The sequence below is a fragment of the Ranitomeya variabilis genome, chromosome 7 (genome assembly GCF_051348905.1).
Source record: "Ranitomeya variabilis isolate aRanVar5 chromosome 7, aRanVar5.hap1, whole genome shotgun sequence".
Taxonomy (NCBI): domain Eukaryota; kingdom Metazoa; phylum Chordata; class Amphibia; order Anura; family Dendrobatidae; genus Ranitomeya; species Ranitomeya variabilis.
In genome coordinates this window covers 106092488-106110340 of record NC_135238.1, presented here as the reverse complement: position 1 = coordinate 106110340, position 17853 = coordinate 106092488, and the positions used below count along the sequence as shown (strand labels likewise).

The 17853-nt window shown below is 44.1% G+C and overlaps 1 protein-coding gene across 2 annotated transcripts in view; it reads left to right on the top strand.

The window, feature by feature from the left end:
* HSPD1 (heat shock protein family D (Hsp60) member 1) overlaps window positions 1-17853 on the top strand; it is a 270102-nt gene that overhangs the window by 34019 nt on the left and 218230 nt on the right. For both annotated transcript variants that reach the window (XM_077275640.1, XM_077275641.1), the window contains exons 3-4: window positions 12048-12300; window positions 17203-17285. In XM_077275640.1, coding sequence (XP_077131755.1) covers window positions 12048-12300; window positions 17203-17285 — 336 coding nt within the window. The remainder of the gene's footprint in view (window positions 1-12047; window positions 12301-17202; window positions 17286-17853) is intronic.

Sequence of the window (17853 nt, the reverse complement as noted above, 5' to 3'; positions counted from 1 at the left end):
TTTTCAAACAAACTTTATTTTCAGTACACAATGCTGAAAAAAACGCAGCTGCAAAAAACGCAGCAAAAAACGCTGTGTGTGAAAGCAGCTGCGTTTTTTGCCTGCGTAAAAAAACGCAGGTAAAGCAGCAGCAAAATACGCGCGCGTAAAAATACGCAGCAAATATGCTGTGTGTGAAAGTAGCCTTATAGAAAAAATAATTATTTTGGTATCGCTTTATTCTCAGGACTATAACTTTTTTATTTTTTTGCTGATGATGCTGTATGGCGGCTTGTTTTTTGCGGGACAAGATGACGTTTTCAGCGGTACCATGGATATTTATATCAGTCTTTTTGATCGCGTGTTATTCCACTTTTTGTTCGGCGGTATGGTAATAAAGCGTTGTTTTTTGCCTCGTTTTTTTTTTTTTTTTCTTACGGTGTTTACTGAAGGGGTTAACTAGTGTGGCAGTTTTATAGGTTGGGTCGTTACGGACGTGGCGATACTAAATATGTGTACTTTTTTTTTTTTTTTATTTAGATAAAGAAATGTATTTATGGGAATAATATATATTTTTTTTTTTTTCATTATTTTGGAATATTTTTTTTTTATTTTTTTTTACACATTTGGAAATTTTTTTTTTTACTTTTTTACTTTGCCCCAGGGGGGGACAATACAGATCGGTGATCTGCCAGTTTGCATAGCACTCTGACAGATCACCGATCTGCGAGAAGTGCAGGCTGCTTCACAGTGCCTGCTCTGAGCAGGCGTCTGTGAAGCCACCTCCCTCCCTGCAGGACCCGGATCCGCGGCCATCTTGGATCCGGGTCTGGAGCAGGCAGGGAGGGAGGTAAGACCCTCGCAGCAACGCGATCACATCGCGTTGCTGCGGGGGGCTCAGGGAAGCCCGCAGGGAGCCCTCTCCCTGCGCGATGCTTCCCTGCATCGCCGGCACATCGCGATCATGTTTGATCGCGGTGTGCCGGGGGTTAATGTGCCGGGGGCGGTCCGTGACCGCTCCTGGCACATAGTGCCGGATGTCAGCTGCGATATGCAGCCGACACCCGGCCGCGATCGGCCGCGCTCCCCCCGTGAGCGCGGCCGATCGGCTATGACGTACTATCCTGTCGGCGGTCATACGGGCCCACCCCACCTCGACGGGATAGTACGTCAAATGTCGGGAAGGGGTTAAACCTGATCCAGCATACCTACCGAAGGTAGCGACATGATTTCATAGGTCACAGGAGATAGTCTTGCCAGCCTTTATTCCTAATCCTTCTAATCCTAAAGAACATGAGCTCCATACGTTAGATGTGAGGAGATCTCTTTTGCAGTATCTGTCACCGATAGTTGGAAGAAAGATAATGCACTGCTTCTTTCCTTCCAAGGTCCGAGGAAGGGGTGTAGAGTATCCAAGTATTCACTAGCTAAATGGATTAGGGAGGTTATCTGTCTGGCTTACACAGCAGGTGGGGGGCCGGCTCCGCAGAATCTGAAGGCACATTCCACCCGAGCCATGGCATCATCCTGGGCGGAAAGATCTGGAGTGTCAGTGGAACAAATATGTAAGGCGGCCACATGGTCATCCCCTTCCACCTTTTTTAAGCACTATCGGTTAGATTTGGGGTACTCTTCTGATCTCACCTTCGGGTTAAGGGTGCTGCAAACTATAGTCCCTCTCTAGGGTGGCTTACATCTCTGTAAATCTCTCGTAGTTCTGTCATGGGAGTCCGAATAAAGCATTAAGCTACTTACTGGTAGCGGCATTTTTCAGAGGCCCATGACAGCACCCTTAGTTCCCTCCCTATTCATATGGGGGTTTGCACTTCCTAAAGACTGTATGTATGTATGTATGTATGTATGTATGTGTTTTTTTTTTTTTTTTTTTTATGGGATATATAGATCTCGTGTGGTGTCAAGCTATGTTGTAATAAAATGTTTCTTCTTGAGTGTAAACTGTATATAATGTATAATTGTGTGCCACTAACCGCGGTAGTCCTCTCAGGCTCTGAAATACAACTGATGCATGGGAGAGGTGCCGCCCTTTTGTATCTGTAGGTTTCCTGTTCCTGAAGGGCAGATCCCCTCTCTTAGTGCTGTAATGGGCCTCTGAAAAATGCCACTACCAGTAAGTAGCTTAATGCTTTCCCTGAACAAACAAATCCTAAAAAACGCTTTTTTCGTCCCCCCCTGATCAATCTTCACAGAGGGATTATAGAGGAAAAGGCAAAACAGGGAGATGGAGTTATCCCAAAGGAGGCAAAGGCAGGGACATCCTTGTCCCTCAGACCCAACAGACCCCAGATAAACAATGACGATACTCCGGTCGGTGGTCGTCTCTCGCGCTTCTTCACCCAGTGGCAGTCCGTCTCCACAAATCAAAGGGGCCTTCGTACCATACGAGATGGACTAAAGATAGAGTTCAAGAGACCTCCCCCACAATGTTTAAGAATAACCTCCTTACAAACGCCACATCTCCAAAACTCCCTGTTAAAAGATCTACAGAATTTACTCCAATCAAATGTAATTTTGCAGGTGTCCAAACGGGAAGAAGGACATGGCCACTATTCTCGTCTTTTCCTGATAACAAAACCATCGGGGAAAAACAGGATCATCATAAACCTGAAACCATAAACGAATCTGTTCCCTACCGGAGATTCAAAATGGAAACAATCAGGTCGGTGATCCCCCTCATCGGGCAGAATTGGGTAATGGTGACTATAGATCTGAGGGATGCATACTACCATGTACCAATCCATCTGGAACACAAGAAATTCCTCAGATTCGCAGTCTCAGGGGCAGCAAATCAAACATTACCAATTCAACGTCCTACCCTTCGGCATCTCTTCGGCCCCACGGGTGTTTACAAAAATCATGGCGGAAATAATGATCTTCATTCGTCGCCAAGGGATATGCATTATCCCGTATTTGGACGACTTTTTTCCTCATGGCACCATCTACCTCCCGTCTGGAGACGGACGTAACAGACTCTGAAGATATTACAGTCCCTAGGCTGGATCCCGAATCTAGAAAAATCAGAGATGCATCCCTCCACAAGGAGAAAGTTTCTGGGGGTTCTCCTGGACTCGGAAGAAAGGATGTCGTTTCTACCCAGGGATCGTCAAATCGACCTTGTCCGTAAAATTACCAAATTCAGACACCAGCGAGCACCGACCCTCAGGGAATCAATGTCTCTTCTGGGATCCCTGACCGCATGCATCCAGGCAGTTTCCTGGGCTCAGACTCACACGCGAACCCTTAAAATGTATGTGCTTCTACATTCCAGGGAATGACAGTATCCATTAACTCAAAGAATTCTTCTCCCTGGCCACGTGAAAGCAGCCCTGAGATGGTGGTGGTTAGATTACAAAAATCTTCAGAAGGTGGTCAGCTGGGATCAGCTTCCCCTGAAGACACTCCGCACAGATGCCAGCAAGCTAGGCTGGGGTGCAGTGGTAGAGAGTTACCACTTTCAAGGAAAATGGGCATCAAACATCAGCAGCAGTTCCTCAGATTTAAGGGAGCTAAAGGCCGTGGAAGAAGCCCTAAAAGCATCATCTGTGCTAATCCAGAATCACCATGTTCGAATCTACTCGGACAATATGACCACAGTGGCCTACCTGCGACATCAGGGAGGAACAAAGTATGCCGGCAAGAATTTTTTTTCTGGGCAGAGAAAAACCTGTCAGTAACGGCGGTACATCTGAGAGGGCCAGACAATGTTCAGGCGGACTTCCTCAGCCGGAAAGACATACACCCAGGAGAATGGTGTCTCAATCAAACAGTGTTCATGTCCCTAACCTCGAAATGGGGAACTCCAGAGGTGGACCTGTTTGCCAACAAACAAAACGCGAAGGCGGAGGCATTCTTCTCCCTCTATCGCACAGATGGGGCACAGGAAATAGATGCATTCTCTCAACCGTGGAGGTTCAACCTCGCATATGCTTTTCCGCCTATCCCCATGCTGGCTAAGACTATACTGAAAATCAGAACGTCAGGAAGTTGGGGGTAGCGGTGGCATGGGGGGTGGGGTTAGAACAGTTAATAATTTAAGAAAGAATAGAGGTACAGAGAGGAACATCAAGTGCATATATACTGATGCCAGAAGCCTCGCCAACAAAATGGACGAATTAGAATTAATGTTGTTGGAGCATAATTATGACATGGTGGGGATATCTGAAACATGGCTGGATGAGAGCCATGACTGGGCTGTTAACTTGCAGGGCTATAGCCTTTTCAGAAATGACCGTACAGATAAGCGAGGGGGTGGGGTGTGTCTGTTTGTAAAATCGACCTTAAAACCCATCCTGCGTGATAATATAGGTGAATTTAATGAAAATATAGAGTCCCTATGGGTGGAGATAAGGGGAGGGGGAAAAAATAATAAATTACTGATAGGGGTTTGTTATAAATCTCCAAAAATAATGGAAGCAATGGAGAATATCCTCGGAAAGCAAATAGATGAAACTGCGACTCAAGGAGAAGTCATTATTATGGGGGACTTCAACTACCCTGAAATAGATTGGGGAACAGAAACCTGCAGTTCCAGCAAAGGTAATCGGTTTTTGACAACTATGAGAGACAATTACCTTTCACAACTGGTTCAGGACCCAACAAGAAGGGGGCACTGCTAGACCTAATATTAACCAACAGGTCAGACCGCATATCAAATATAAGGGTTGGGGGTCACTTGGGGAATAGTGATGACAAAATAAGTTTTCATGTATCCTTTAATACGATGTGTAGTAGGGGGGCTTATAAGGACACTAAACTTCAGGAGGGCAAATTTCCAACGGATGAGAGAGGATCTTGGTGCAATTAACTGGGACGATATCCTGAGACATAAAAATACACACAGAAAATGGGAGCCGTGTATTGGCATCCTGGATAGGACCTGTTCACAGTATATACCGTATGGGAATAAACATACTGGAGATAGTAGGAAACCAATATGGCTAAATAGAGCTGTAAGGGGCGCAATAAGTGACAAAAAGAAAGCATTTAGAGAATTAAAGGAAGTAGGTAGTGATGAGGCATTAAATAAATACAAAAAACTAAATACATTCTGTAAAAAGCAAATCAAGGCAGCAAAGATTGAGACAGACTCATTGCCAGAGAGAGTAAAAATAATCCCAAAATATTCTTTAACTACATAAATAGTAAGAAACTAAAAAATGATAGTGTTGGCTCCCTTAAAAATAGTCTGGGTGAAATGGTGGATGAGGATGAGGAATAAGCCAATATGCTAAATGACTTTTTTTCATCAGTATTTACAAAAGAAAATCCCATGGCAGACAATATGATCAGTGATAACAAAAATTCCCCATTAAATGTCACCTGCTTAACCCCTTCATGACCGTGGGATTTTCCGTTTTTCCGTATTCGTTTTTCACTACCCTCCTTCCCAGAGCCATAACTTTTTTATTTTTCCGTCAATTTGGCCATGTGAGGGCTTATTTTTTGCGGGACGAGTTGTACTTTGAACAACATCATTGGTTTTACCATGTAGTGTACTAGAAAACGGGAAAAAAATTGCAAGTGCGGTGAAATTGCAAAAAAAGTGCAATCCCACACTTGTTTTTTGCATGGCTTTTTTGCTAGGTTCACTAAATGCTAAAACTGACCTGCCATTATGATTCTCCAGGTCATTACGAGTTCATAGACACCTAACATGACTAGGTTATTTTTTATCTAAGTGGTGAAAAAAAATTCCAAACTTTGCTTTAAAAAAATAAAAAAAAAAATTGCGCCATTTTCCGATACTCGTAGCATCTCCACTTTTCATGATCTAGGGTCGGTTGAGGGCTTATTTTTTGCGTGCCAAGCTGGCGTTTTTAATGATACCATTTTGGTGCAGATACGTTCTTTTGATCGCCCGTTATTGCATTTTAATGCAATGTCACGGCGACCAAAAAAACATAATTCTGGCGTTTCGGATTTTTTTCTCATTACGCCGTTTAGCGATCAGGTTAATTTTTATTTTTTTTTTATTTTGATCGGGCGATTCTGAACGCGGCGATACCAAATATGTGTAGGTTTGATTTTTTTTTTTTTTTTTTTTTTATTGATTTACTTTGATTGGGGCGAAAGGGGGGTAATTTTAAACTTTTTATTTTTTTCACTTTTTTCACTTTTTTTTTTTTACTTTTGCCATGCTTCAATAGCCTCCATGGGAGGCTAGAAGCAGGCACATCTCGATCGCCTCTGCTACATAACAGCGATCATCAGATCGCTGCTATGCAGCAGAAAATCAGGTGTGCTGTGAGTGCCGACCACAGGGTGGCGCTCACAGCTACCGGCGATCAGTAACCATAGAGGTCTCAAGGACCTCTATGGTTACAATACTGAAGCATCGCCGACCCCCGATCATGTGACGGGGGTCGGCGATGACGTCATTTCCGGCCGCTCCGGCGCAGGCGTACTTTGTCTGCCCTGTTGAGGGCAGAGCAAAGTACTGCAGTGCGCAGGCGCCGGGCCTCTGTGACCTTCCGGCGCCTGCGCACTGCAGTACTTTGCTCTGCCCTCAACAGGGCAGACAAAGTGTGCCTGCGCTGGAGCCGCGGCGTAAAGACCCGAAGAGGACGTCATGGAACGAAGATGGGAGGCGCCAGAGCGGACCGGAGACACCCATCCGACCGGACCGCAGCGGGACCACCCCTGGGTGAGTATAATCTAACGTCTTTTTCTCCTCTTTCAGGTAACATTGGTGGCTTATCTACAGTATTACAGAATGCTGTAGATAAGCCCCTGATGCCGGTGAGCTTACCTCACCAGTGATTTTGGGGGTGACAGGTTCCCTTTAATTCTAAAAGTCTGGGCAAAACCGTCAATGAAAAAGACCTGGGTGTATGGGTGGATGATAAACTCATATTCAGTGGCCAGTGTCAGGCAGCTGCTACAAAGGCAAATAAAATAATGGGATGTATTAAAAGAGGCATAGATGCTCATGAGGAGAACATAATTTTACCTCTATACGAGAGAAATGCAGAGAAGAGCGACCAAGGTTATTACAGGACTGGGGGGTCTGCAATACCAAGATAGGTTATTACACTTGGGGCTTTTTAATTTGAAAAAACGAAGACTAAGGGGTGATCTTATTTTAATGTATAAATATATGAGGGGACAGTACAAAGACCTTTCTGATGATCTTTTTAATCATAGACCTGAGACAGGGAAAAGGGGGCATCCTCTACGTCTGGAGGAAAAAAGGTTTAAGCATAATAACAGACGCGGATTCTTTACTGTAAGAGCAGTGAGACTATGGAACTCTCTGCCGTATGATGTTGTAATGAGTGATTCATTGCTTAAATTTAAGAGGGGACTGGATACCTTTCTGGAAAAGTATAATGTTACAGGGTATATACACTGATTCCTTGATAGAGCGTTGATCCAGGGAACTAGTCTGATTGCCGTATGTGGAGTCGGGAAGGAATTTTTTTTCCCCAAGGTGGAGCTTACTCTTTGCCACATGGGTTTTTTTTGCCTTCCTCTGGATCAACATGTTAGGTTAGGCTATGGGTTGAACTAGATGGACTTTAAAGTCTTCCTTCAACCTTAATAAAAATAACAAAAAAGAAATAAATTACAGACCGAGTCACCACAATCCCTATCGCTCCTCTGTGGCCCGGGAGAAGCTGTTACATTGCCCTACTAGACATGACTCTAGAGGGCCCCGGCTTCTACCTCAAAAAGTCGACCTTCTTCACCAAGGTCCCCTACTGCATCCAGACCTACAGAAACTGAACCTGGCACCATGGTTACTGATGCTGGAATTTTAAAAGCCAAAGGCCTCTCGGATAAAGTAATCCAAACCCTCCAAAAGAGCAGAAAGCCAGTAACCAATGCCATCTATGCCAAGGTCTGGAAGAGGTTTACTTCCTGGTGCTCCCCTGTAACCCCAGACCACTTCCGTCCCAATATAGCACTTGTTTTAGACTTTTTACAGAAAGGTTTAGAAATGGGCCTCACCCCTAGCACACTCAAGGTGCAAGTATCGGCCCTTAGCACCTGTTTTGACCTAGACTTAGCCAGCCACCGCTGGATCAAGCACTTTGACATCAGCATCCATGGTTCTTCCTAGACTTCGTAGTAAGGTGCCCCCTTGGGACCTCAATATCGTCCTTAACAGCCTAACCCAAGATCCATTTGAACCCCTGGAATCTATGACAATAAAAAACCTAACCCTAAAAACAGTATTCTTAGTCGCAATCACTACAGCTAGACGTATAGGAGAGTTACAGGCCTTGTCCATACAGGAATTTTACCTGACGATCTCAACGGATAGCATTATTCTAAAACTAGATCAGTCTTTTCTTCCTAAAGTAGTCTCAAATTTTCATAGAGATCAGGACATTGTATTGCCCTCATTCTGCCCAAACCCCGCTAACCCTAAGGAAGAGACCTTCCACACCCTTGATGTCCGCAGGGTGGTTCTATCCTACCTACAACAGACTGAAGCCTGGCGAATTGATCAAAATTTATTCATCCAATTCTCAAGACGAAACAAAGGCAAGAAGGTGGCAAAGAACACGATTGCGATTTGGATCAAACAATCTATTTCTCTAGTCTATTCATCACAGAAACTTGATCCACCTCCATCACTGAAGGCGCACTCTACCCGGGCGATGGCAACATCATGGGCTGAGAGGGAATGCTTCATCAGAGCAGATATGCAGAGCCGCCACCTGGTCGTCCGTCCACACGTTCACCAGACATTACCGGCTAAATTTCAATAGGGATTTAACATTTGGCAGACGAGTTCTGCAGGCTGTTATCCCTCCCTGGAGAAATTAGCTTTGGTACTGCTCCGAAGTGGCTGTCGTGGAAGGTGACTAGAGAAAATAGAATTAGGCTTACCGGTAATTTGGTTTCTAGGAACCTTCCACGACAGCACTAATTTCCCTCCATCTGATATTCTTATTGGATGATTCCTGCACTTTTGTGGTAACTATACATGCTAGTGTGTCCAGGAAAACACTGGTTGTTGCAGGAAGGGGAGGGGTATTTAACCTCTTTGTGTTCCTGTTTCCTATTAGGGCGGGGAAGACAACCTCCGAAGTGGCTGTCGTGGAAGGTTCCTAGAAACCGAATTACCGGTAAGCCTAATTCTATTTTTTCTTTTCACGGCTCTGCGTTCTAAACTTCTGTGAAGCACTTGGGGGTTCAAAGTGCTCATCACACATCTAGATGAGTTCCTTGGGGGGTTTAGTTTCCAAAATGGTGTCCCTTGTGGGGGAGTTAAAATGTTTAGGCATACAGGGGCTATTCAAACGCGACATGGTGACCGCTGACGATTGGAGCTAATGTTTTATTCAAACAGTCAAATGGTGCTCCTTCCCTTCCGAGCCCTGTCGTGCTCCCAAACATTGATTCCCCCCTTCCCCCCCACATATGGGGTATCGGCATACTCAGGACAAATTGTACAAAGACTTTCGGGGTCCAGTTTCTCCTTTCACCATTGGGAAAATAACAAAATTGTTGCTAAAAGATCATTTTTGTGACTAAAAAGTTAAATGTTCATTTTTTCCTTCCATGTTGCTTCTGCTGCTGTGAAGCACCTGAAGGGTTAATAAACTTCTTGAATGTGGTTTTGAGCACCTTGAAGGGTGCAGTTCTTAAAATGGTGTCACTTTTGGGTATTTTCAGCCATATAGACCCCTCAAACTGACTTCAAATGTGAGGTGGTCTCTAAAAAAAAAAAAAAAAAGTTTTGTAAATTTTGTTGTAAAAATGAGAAATCGCTGGTCAAATTTTAACCCTTATAACTTCCTAGCCCCAAAAAATTTGTTTACAAAATTGTGCTGATGTAGACATGTGGGTAATGTTATTTATTAACTATTTTGTGTCACATAACTCTCTAGTTTAACAGAATAAAAATTAAAAATTTGAAAATTGCTAAATTTTCAAAATATTTGGCAATTTTCCGTTTTTTTTTTTTTCACAAATAAACGCAAAAATTATTGACCTAAATTTACCACTAACATGAAGCTCAATATGTCACTATAAAATAAAAAAAAAACAATCTCAATCGCTAGGATCCGTTGAAGCGTTCTCGAGTTATTTCCTCATAAAGGGACACTGGTCAGAATTGCAAAAAATGGCCAGGTCATTAAGGTCAAAATACGCTTGGTCATGAAGGGGTTAAATTACCGTATTTGTTTAGTGTCGGAGCGGCAGATAAATACTCCCATCCTCCGCTCCTGCTGTCACTGTTGTTTGCTGCAGCAGGGGTAAGCTGATGTGAGTAATAGTCCCATCAGCGGCCTCCTGCTCTCTTATCACTTAAATATAAATCTCATCATTCTTCCCTGCTCGCGCTGATCGCCAGCAGAGTAGGGAAGAATGAGGAGATCCGTGTTCAGCACCTGGCGCCGGGGAACAGCGCTTACTGTATAACACTTCTTCCTTGGTGCCCATCCGTGTCACACAGATGACGTGTGTTATGCGTATGCAAGTGTGCGGGACGTTTTATGGCCCATGCTGACATTAAAAACGGACATGTCAGCTTGTTTTTCCCATGGACACACGAGGCTCAGATCAATTGTATTCACGTCTTACAAATGCCAATACAAGTGAGTGTGAGGAGAGAGCGACAGTCCGTCACTGTGCTGAATGCCTGCAACTGGAGGAAGGGGTCTGGTGTTGGCAGGCCTTCAGCCATCTCACTTTTTTTCTTCTCTCCCAAAGTACACCTCCCACGGGTAGGTAGGTGGCAGCGCTGTAGGCGGGTGCCTACCCTTCGCCGCAGCCCTGAGCATAGATGATTAAATGTTAACGCTCATTACTATTAAACTTGAGTACAAATTTTATTTGATTTTTGCCTTAAGAATCATTGTCATAATGAGCAATACATTGCCATTGATTATACTATATACTGTCATCTTAGAAGGTTTGGATTTCTGTTAAATAAACAATTGTTATCTTGATGGTGGGGAAAAATGTAACGTAAAATCCTACAATCAAGCAAACTAATAAAGTGGGATAACTGAAAATCCAGAATAATGGGTAGCAATATTTTTTATGCCTCATGTTACATATACGGTAGCTTATACTGAGAAGTTACTGAAAAATACAGTTGCCTATTCTTATCTGCATCTCAAAAACATTTCCAGAATTCGCCCTTTTCTTACTTTCGACTCTGCAAAAACTCTTACTGTCTCACTTATTCATTCTCGTCTGGACTATTGTAACTCTCTACTAATTGGCCTACCTTTTACCAGACTCTCCCCGCTCCAATCTGTCCTGAATGCTGCTGCCAGGATCATATTCCTCGCCAACCGTTACACCGATGCCTCTACCTTGTGCCAGTCATTACACTGGCTACCCATCCAATCCAGAATCCAGTACAAAACTACTACCCTCATCCACAAAGCACTCCATGGCTCAGCACCACCCTACATCTCCTCTCTGGTCTCAGTCTACCAACCTACCCGTGCCCTCCGCTCTGCTAATGACCTCAGGTTAGCATCCTCAATAATCAGAACCTCCCACTCCCGTCTCCAAGACTTTACACGTGCGGCGCCGATTCTTTGGAATGCACTACCTAGGTTAATACAATTAATCCCCAATCCCCACAGTTTTAAGCGTGCCCTAAAAACTCATTTGTTCAGATTGGCCTACCGCCTCAACGCATTAACTTAATTATCCCTGTGTGGCCTATTAATAAAAAAACAACAACATAATCACGTTCCTCCATCATGTTCTCATACACTTTATGCAGTTAATAGCCTCTGTGTCTGTACTGTTACATACTTAGGCAGTTAACTGGTTCATGCAGCTTTACATGAACACCCGAGCCTTACACTATGGCTGGTCCAAATAACTAAAGCAATTGTTACCATCCACCTCTCGTGTCTCCCCTTTTCCTCATAGATTGTAAGCTTGCGAGCAGGGCCCTCATTCCTACTGGTATCTGTTTTGAACTGTGATTTCTGTTATGCTGTAATGTCTATTGTCTGTATAAGTCCCCTCTATAAGTTGTAAAGCGCTGCGGAATATGTTGGCGCTATATAAATAAAATTATTATTATTATTATTATTATTATTAAATTGTATTGCATTTTTTTCTAGGGACGAACAGTTATCATTGAACAGAGCTGGGGAAGTCCAAAAGTAACTAAAGATGGTGTCACGGTTGCAAAATCTATTGATTTAAAAGACAAGTACAAGAATATTGGTGCTAAACTGGTTCAAGATGTGGCTAATAACACTAACGAAGAAGCAGGCGATGGTACAACTACAGCTACTGTACTGGCCAGGGCTTTTGCTAAAGAAGGATTTGAAAAAATCAGCAAAGGTGCAAATCCAGTGGAAATTAGAAGGGGTAGGTATAAAATATAAATATTTTTTTTTTCTGTGAATGGTTTTCCTTCTGTAGTTTTGAATGATAAATCTGAGCTCATGTACATATTTTAGTATATTATTCTGCTGGACCCAGTACTCTAAAGGTGAAGAGCAAGAATTGATTTAAATGGAATAAAGTGTAAAATTCCCCCAAACAATGTCAGAATTGTGGTTTCTGTTTTCATTTTTTTCATGTTTTTCCAGTATAATATGTGGTACAGTGAATGGTGTCATTCAAAACTTCACATCGTCCCACAAAAAAGAAAAATCGTGTCTATGTTGGTAGAAAAATAAAAATCTCTAGGAAGTAGAGGAAAGAGAAAACCACAAATGTATGAGACACGTAATGACTGACCGTCTGCTCTTATAATCACACAGCTCTGCGGAATGTACGTGTGTGTAAAATATATATTTTCACGCGCTCTTGTGCATTAGATGGCGTTCACAAAGACGCTGTAGTTTGGTTCAAATGTGCACTTTTATGGTTTTCATAAAACTCCCAAGAGTTTCAAATTTCTTCTCGGCACAAAGGTATCACAGAAAATAAACAGTTAAAGGGAACCTGTCACCCCCAAAATCGACGGTGAGCTAAGCCCACCGGCATCGGGCTTATCTATAGCATTCTGGAATGCTGTAGATAAGCCCCTGATGTATCCTAAAAGATGAGAAAAAGAGGTTTATATTATACTCACTTGGGCGGTCCGATCCGATGGGCGTTGTGGTCTGGTCCGGGGCCTCCCATCTTCATAGGATGACGTCCTCTTCTGGTCTTCATGCTGCGGCTCCTGCGAAGGCGTACTTTGTCTGCCCTGTTGAGGGCAGAGCAAAGCACTGCAGTGCGCAGGTGCTGGGAAAGGTCAGAGAGGCCCGGCGCCTGCACTCTGCAGTACTTTGCTCTGCCCTCTTCACGCTGCTGCTCCAGCGCAGGCGTACTTTGCTTTACCCTCAACAGGGCAGACAAAGTACGCCTGCGCCGGAGCCGCAGAGTGAAGGCAAGAAGGACGTCATCTAATAAAGATGGGAGGCGCCGGACCGAACTGCGACACCCATCGGACCGGACCGGGACCGCCCCTGGGTGAGTATAATATAACCTCTTTTTCTCTTCTTTTAGGATACATCGGGGGGCTTATCTACTGCATTCCAGAATGCTGTAATAAGCCCCTGATGCTGGTGGGCTTAGCTCACCCTCGATTTTGGGGGTGACAGGTTCCCTTTAATTTAGCAGGGCCACTATGTCATTGCAGGCTCACTCGAATAAGACTAGTCCTTTTTCCTGGAGCAGACTTGATACAGAGAAGACATTTAAGTAGATAATGAAGACAAGCGCTGGTGAAAAAACGCAGTTCCTTTATTCTGCTCTCTGTGGCTGTCTGTGATACTATACTGATGCTGTCATGATCCCTGATGAGTTGTTTTTAAGAATATTAAGTGTATTGTTGACATGTTACTGTTATTACTTGTTGGTGATTGGCTATTGTTGATTAAGGGGTGGTTTTTGGAGACTGTTTAAATGGGGTTATTGTGACATGTGCTGTGCTTGAAAAAGATCATGTAGATCGAAATGTCAAAAGGCCACAGAGGGCAGAATAAAGGAATTGCGATTTTTCACCATTTGAGGCGCTGTCTTCATTTTCTACTTAAATGTTTGGATCTTTTATGGGAAGGACTCTCTGGAATTGACGTGCGCCTCTTTAGTGGGTGAAAGTTAACCCTGTATTTGCTATGAGGTGCTGTGAATTGGGTTTTCTTTTCATACACAGAAGAGTTATAATCCCACCAGTCTGTGTCCCCTTCAGCCCATGCTCCAGCAGCTTACAGCACCAAACAGAAGTGTTCAACTCTAGGCACAGTTCACGCTGAACAGGCTGCGGCTTCCACATTGTTCTTTGCTTCTCCCACAGACAGTCTACTCAGCTTTTCCAGCTGACTCGTGCATTGTCCATTCAGAGGAAGCACACCCCCTTGAGCATTTCTTCTAGCTGCAGCTCACATTTTGGCTGGACACTTACCTGCTTCAGGATACTCTGCTCCATCCAGCAGTCTGACACACCTGATGAACACTGGCCCTGGTTATGTTTTTTGTTTTATGTTTAAAAAAAAAAAAAAAAAAAAAAAAACTAGGAAAGGTGCTTCTAATCAAATCCTACAAGAGCTAGGACTTAACACACTCCTACCTGGCTCTGCTACAGTATGTTCTATATGTGTGTATATCTATATTGGTGCTCATCATAAATTCTTTTAATCAATGCAAAAATACAAGAACTGGATACAAGAGCAATTTCTCTCTCGTTTCCGCCGGATGTCAGTTTTGTCTGAAGGAGCGAAGAGGCTGCTGATTGGCTGGACATTATTTTGTCACATGATTCCCAGGAACAGCACTTGCACTGCAGATGAGTTCACATAAGTGAGGGAGGTGTGGAACATGATTAAGGGTTATCAGAATAGGGAAAATACTCCTCTTAAAGTGATCGTATCAGCAGGATTTTGCTCAGTAACCTACAGACCTTGTCAGGTTTGCGCCGTTATACTGAGTAAAATGATACCCGAGTTAATGAAAACCATCTTGTGGTTGTGTTAATCTGTATTTACATTTTTCAGTGAATGAGATTCTCGTGCTTCAGGGCTGCCTGTGGGCTAGGCTTTAAGGCTCGGTGTGAGCACTGGTCGAGAACACTCAGTCTGATTTTGGACTGCTGATCGCATTGTTCTCCCTAAGCAATGTGTCTTGTGGCAATGTGTCAGTCGGCTGCTTCCTCATGAGGAATATGAGCACTCTGTGGACCGTTCCTGCGTATGGGTGTGCCAGCTGAAATGGCTGTTAGCTGTCGGGTGAATGATGCTTTATGTCTGATCGTTCAGCTATCAATTGTGTATGGCCAGCCTTAAGGTACCGTCACACTAAGCGACGCTGCAGCGATACAGACAACGATGCCGATCGCTGCAGCGTCGCTGTTTGGTTGCTGGAGAGCTGTCACACAGACCGCTCTCCAGCGACGAACGATGCCGAGGTCCCCGGGTAACCAGGGTAAACATCGAGTTGCTAAGCGCAGGGCCCGCGCTTCGTAACCCGATGTTTACCCTGGTTACCAGTGTAAAATGTAAAAAAAACAAACACTACATACTCACCTTCACGTCCCTCGCCGTCCGCTTCCTGCACTGACTGAGCGCCGGCCCTAACAGCAGAGCAGTGACGTCACCGCTGTGCTGTGCTTTCACTTTGCGGCCGGCCGGAGCTCACTCAGTGCAGGAAGCGAACGCCGGGGACGTGTGACAGACATCAGAGGGTGAGTATGTACTGTTTGTTTTTTTTACATTTTACACTGGTAACCAGGGTAAACATCGGGTTACTAAGCGCGGCCCTGCGCTTAGTAACCCGATATTTACCCTGGTTACCATTGTAAAACATCGCTGGTATCGTTGCTTTTGCTGTCAAACACAACGATACACGGCGATCTGACGACCAAATAAAGTTCTGAACTTTAATCAACGACCAGCGATATCACAGCAGGATCCAGATCGCTGCTGCGTGTCAAACACAACGATATCGCTATCCAGGACGCTGCAACGTCACGGATCGCTAGCGATATCGTTTAGTGTGACGGTACCTTTAGACTCTAACAAAAACGGGAGTCACCACCATATAAATATCATAGTAACAGCTTTATTTCACAAATATGCAAAAGACAGAACATAATTTAAAAACATTAAAAACAAAGGGATGTGACATATCCCTGTGCAAACAAAAGGCCCATAATACGGCCACAGCACCGCATCACTCTCAAAAGGGTATTAATTGCACATGCCCAAAATAATACATAGCCTGTCCTACAGAGTGCAGTAATGGCTAAGAATAGTAACCACCTCCCTGAATGCTAGCTGTCACTAGGATGCAAGGGTGTAGTGCATACCTAATTGTGATGTACAATCTGGGGAAGCAAAAAAGTACACACCATTTTAAACATGATTAAATGACCAGATTTAGACAGCATGCTATGTGTGAACATGGGTAGAATACCCACCAGATAAGGGAAAGCCACGACCTGGAGCACAAAGGCAATTGTAATAGCACAAAAAATAATACCACAGATTGCTTACACGGGCATGTGTACCCAAAAGGAGGTGCGGGCAGCAGACACCCAACGCGTGTCGCCACACAGCGGTGGCTTCGTCAGGGGTGATATCACCCCTGACGAAGCCACCGCTGTGTGGCGACACGCGTTGGGTGTCTGCTGCCCGCACCTCCTTTTGGGTACACATGCCCGTGTAAGCAATCTGTGGTATTATTTTTTGTGCTATTACAATTGCCTTTGTGCTCCAGGTCGTGGCTTTCCCTTATCTGGTGGGTATTCTACCCATGTTCACACATAGCATGCTGTCTAAATCTGGTCATTTAATCATGTTTAAAATGGTGTGTACTTTTTTGCTTCCCCAGATTGTACATCACAATTAGGTATGCACTACACCCTTGCATCCTAGTGACAGCTAGCATTCAGGGAGGTGGTTACTATTCTTAGCCATTACTGCACTCTGTAGGACAGGCTATGTATTATTTTGGGCATGTGCAATTAATACCCTTTTGAGAGTGATGCGGTGCTGTGGCCGTATTATGGGCCTTTTGTTTGCACAGGGATATGTCACATCCCTTTGTTTTTAATGTTTTTAAATTATGTTCTGTCTTTTGCATATTTGTGAAATAAAGCTGTTACTATGATATTTATATGGTGGTGACTCCCGTTTTTGTTAGGCCCACCTTTTTTCTCTTCATATGTCTCACAGTGGTCTTTGGGCCTAGGTTTGAGTCCCACCGACCGTGGTGCCCCCATTTGCTTTTTTGGTACCTTTAGACTCCTAGCTAAATAATTGTGTTGATTGTTTTCTGCAGGTGTGATGATGGCAGTTGACACAGTCATTGAAGATCTGAAGAAGCAATCAAAACCAGTTACAACCCCCGAGGAGATTGCACAAGTAAGTAGCTTGCAATTGTATCAGTAAAATCCATCTGGGAACTCACGATTTTCAGTTTTGTTTTTTTTTTGGGGGGGGGGTGTAAGTTCACACGGAGCTTTTGCTGCTGTTTTTCTTTTTGCGGTTTATGCTAATTTTCATCTGCTTTTTACAGTGCCAGCAAAGCCTATGAGATTTCAGGAATCTCATGCACACACATTGTTTTTTGTGCCATCTGTATTTTGTGCTTTGCTGCATTTTTTTGGACAAAGAGCATTTCACTTCTTTCAGCGTTTTCCACCCACTGACTTGAATGTATGGTGAAAAAATGCTGCAAATACGCAGGTTGACTTTTTCTTGCAGCGTATTTGCTGCAGAAAAGTCAAGGGCAGCCGGATGTGACCTCACACTCGGCTCTGCTACCTCTAGATGGCAGGCTGCATGATGCGTTCATGCAGCCTGTCATCCAGCAGAGCGGACCCGAACCCCATTCTCTTGAATGGGGGGTCCAACATTAGTGTTTGACAGGCTGTCATATGCATGACAGCACAGCAAACATCGCTTCTGATCGGCGGGGAAATCATCCCCG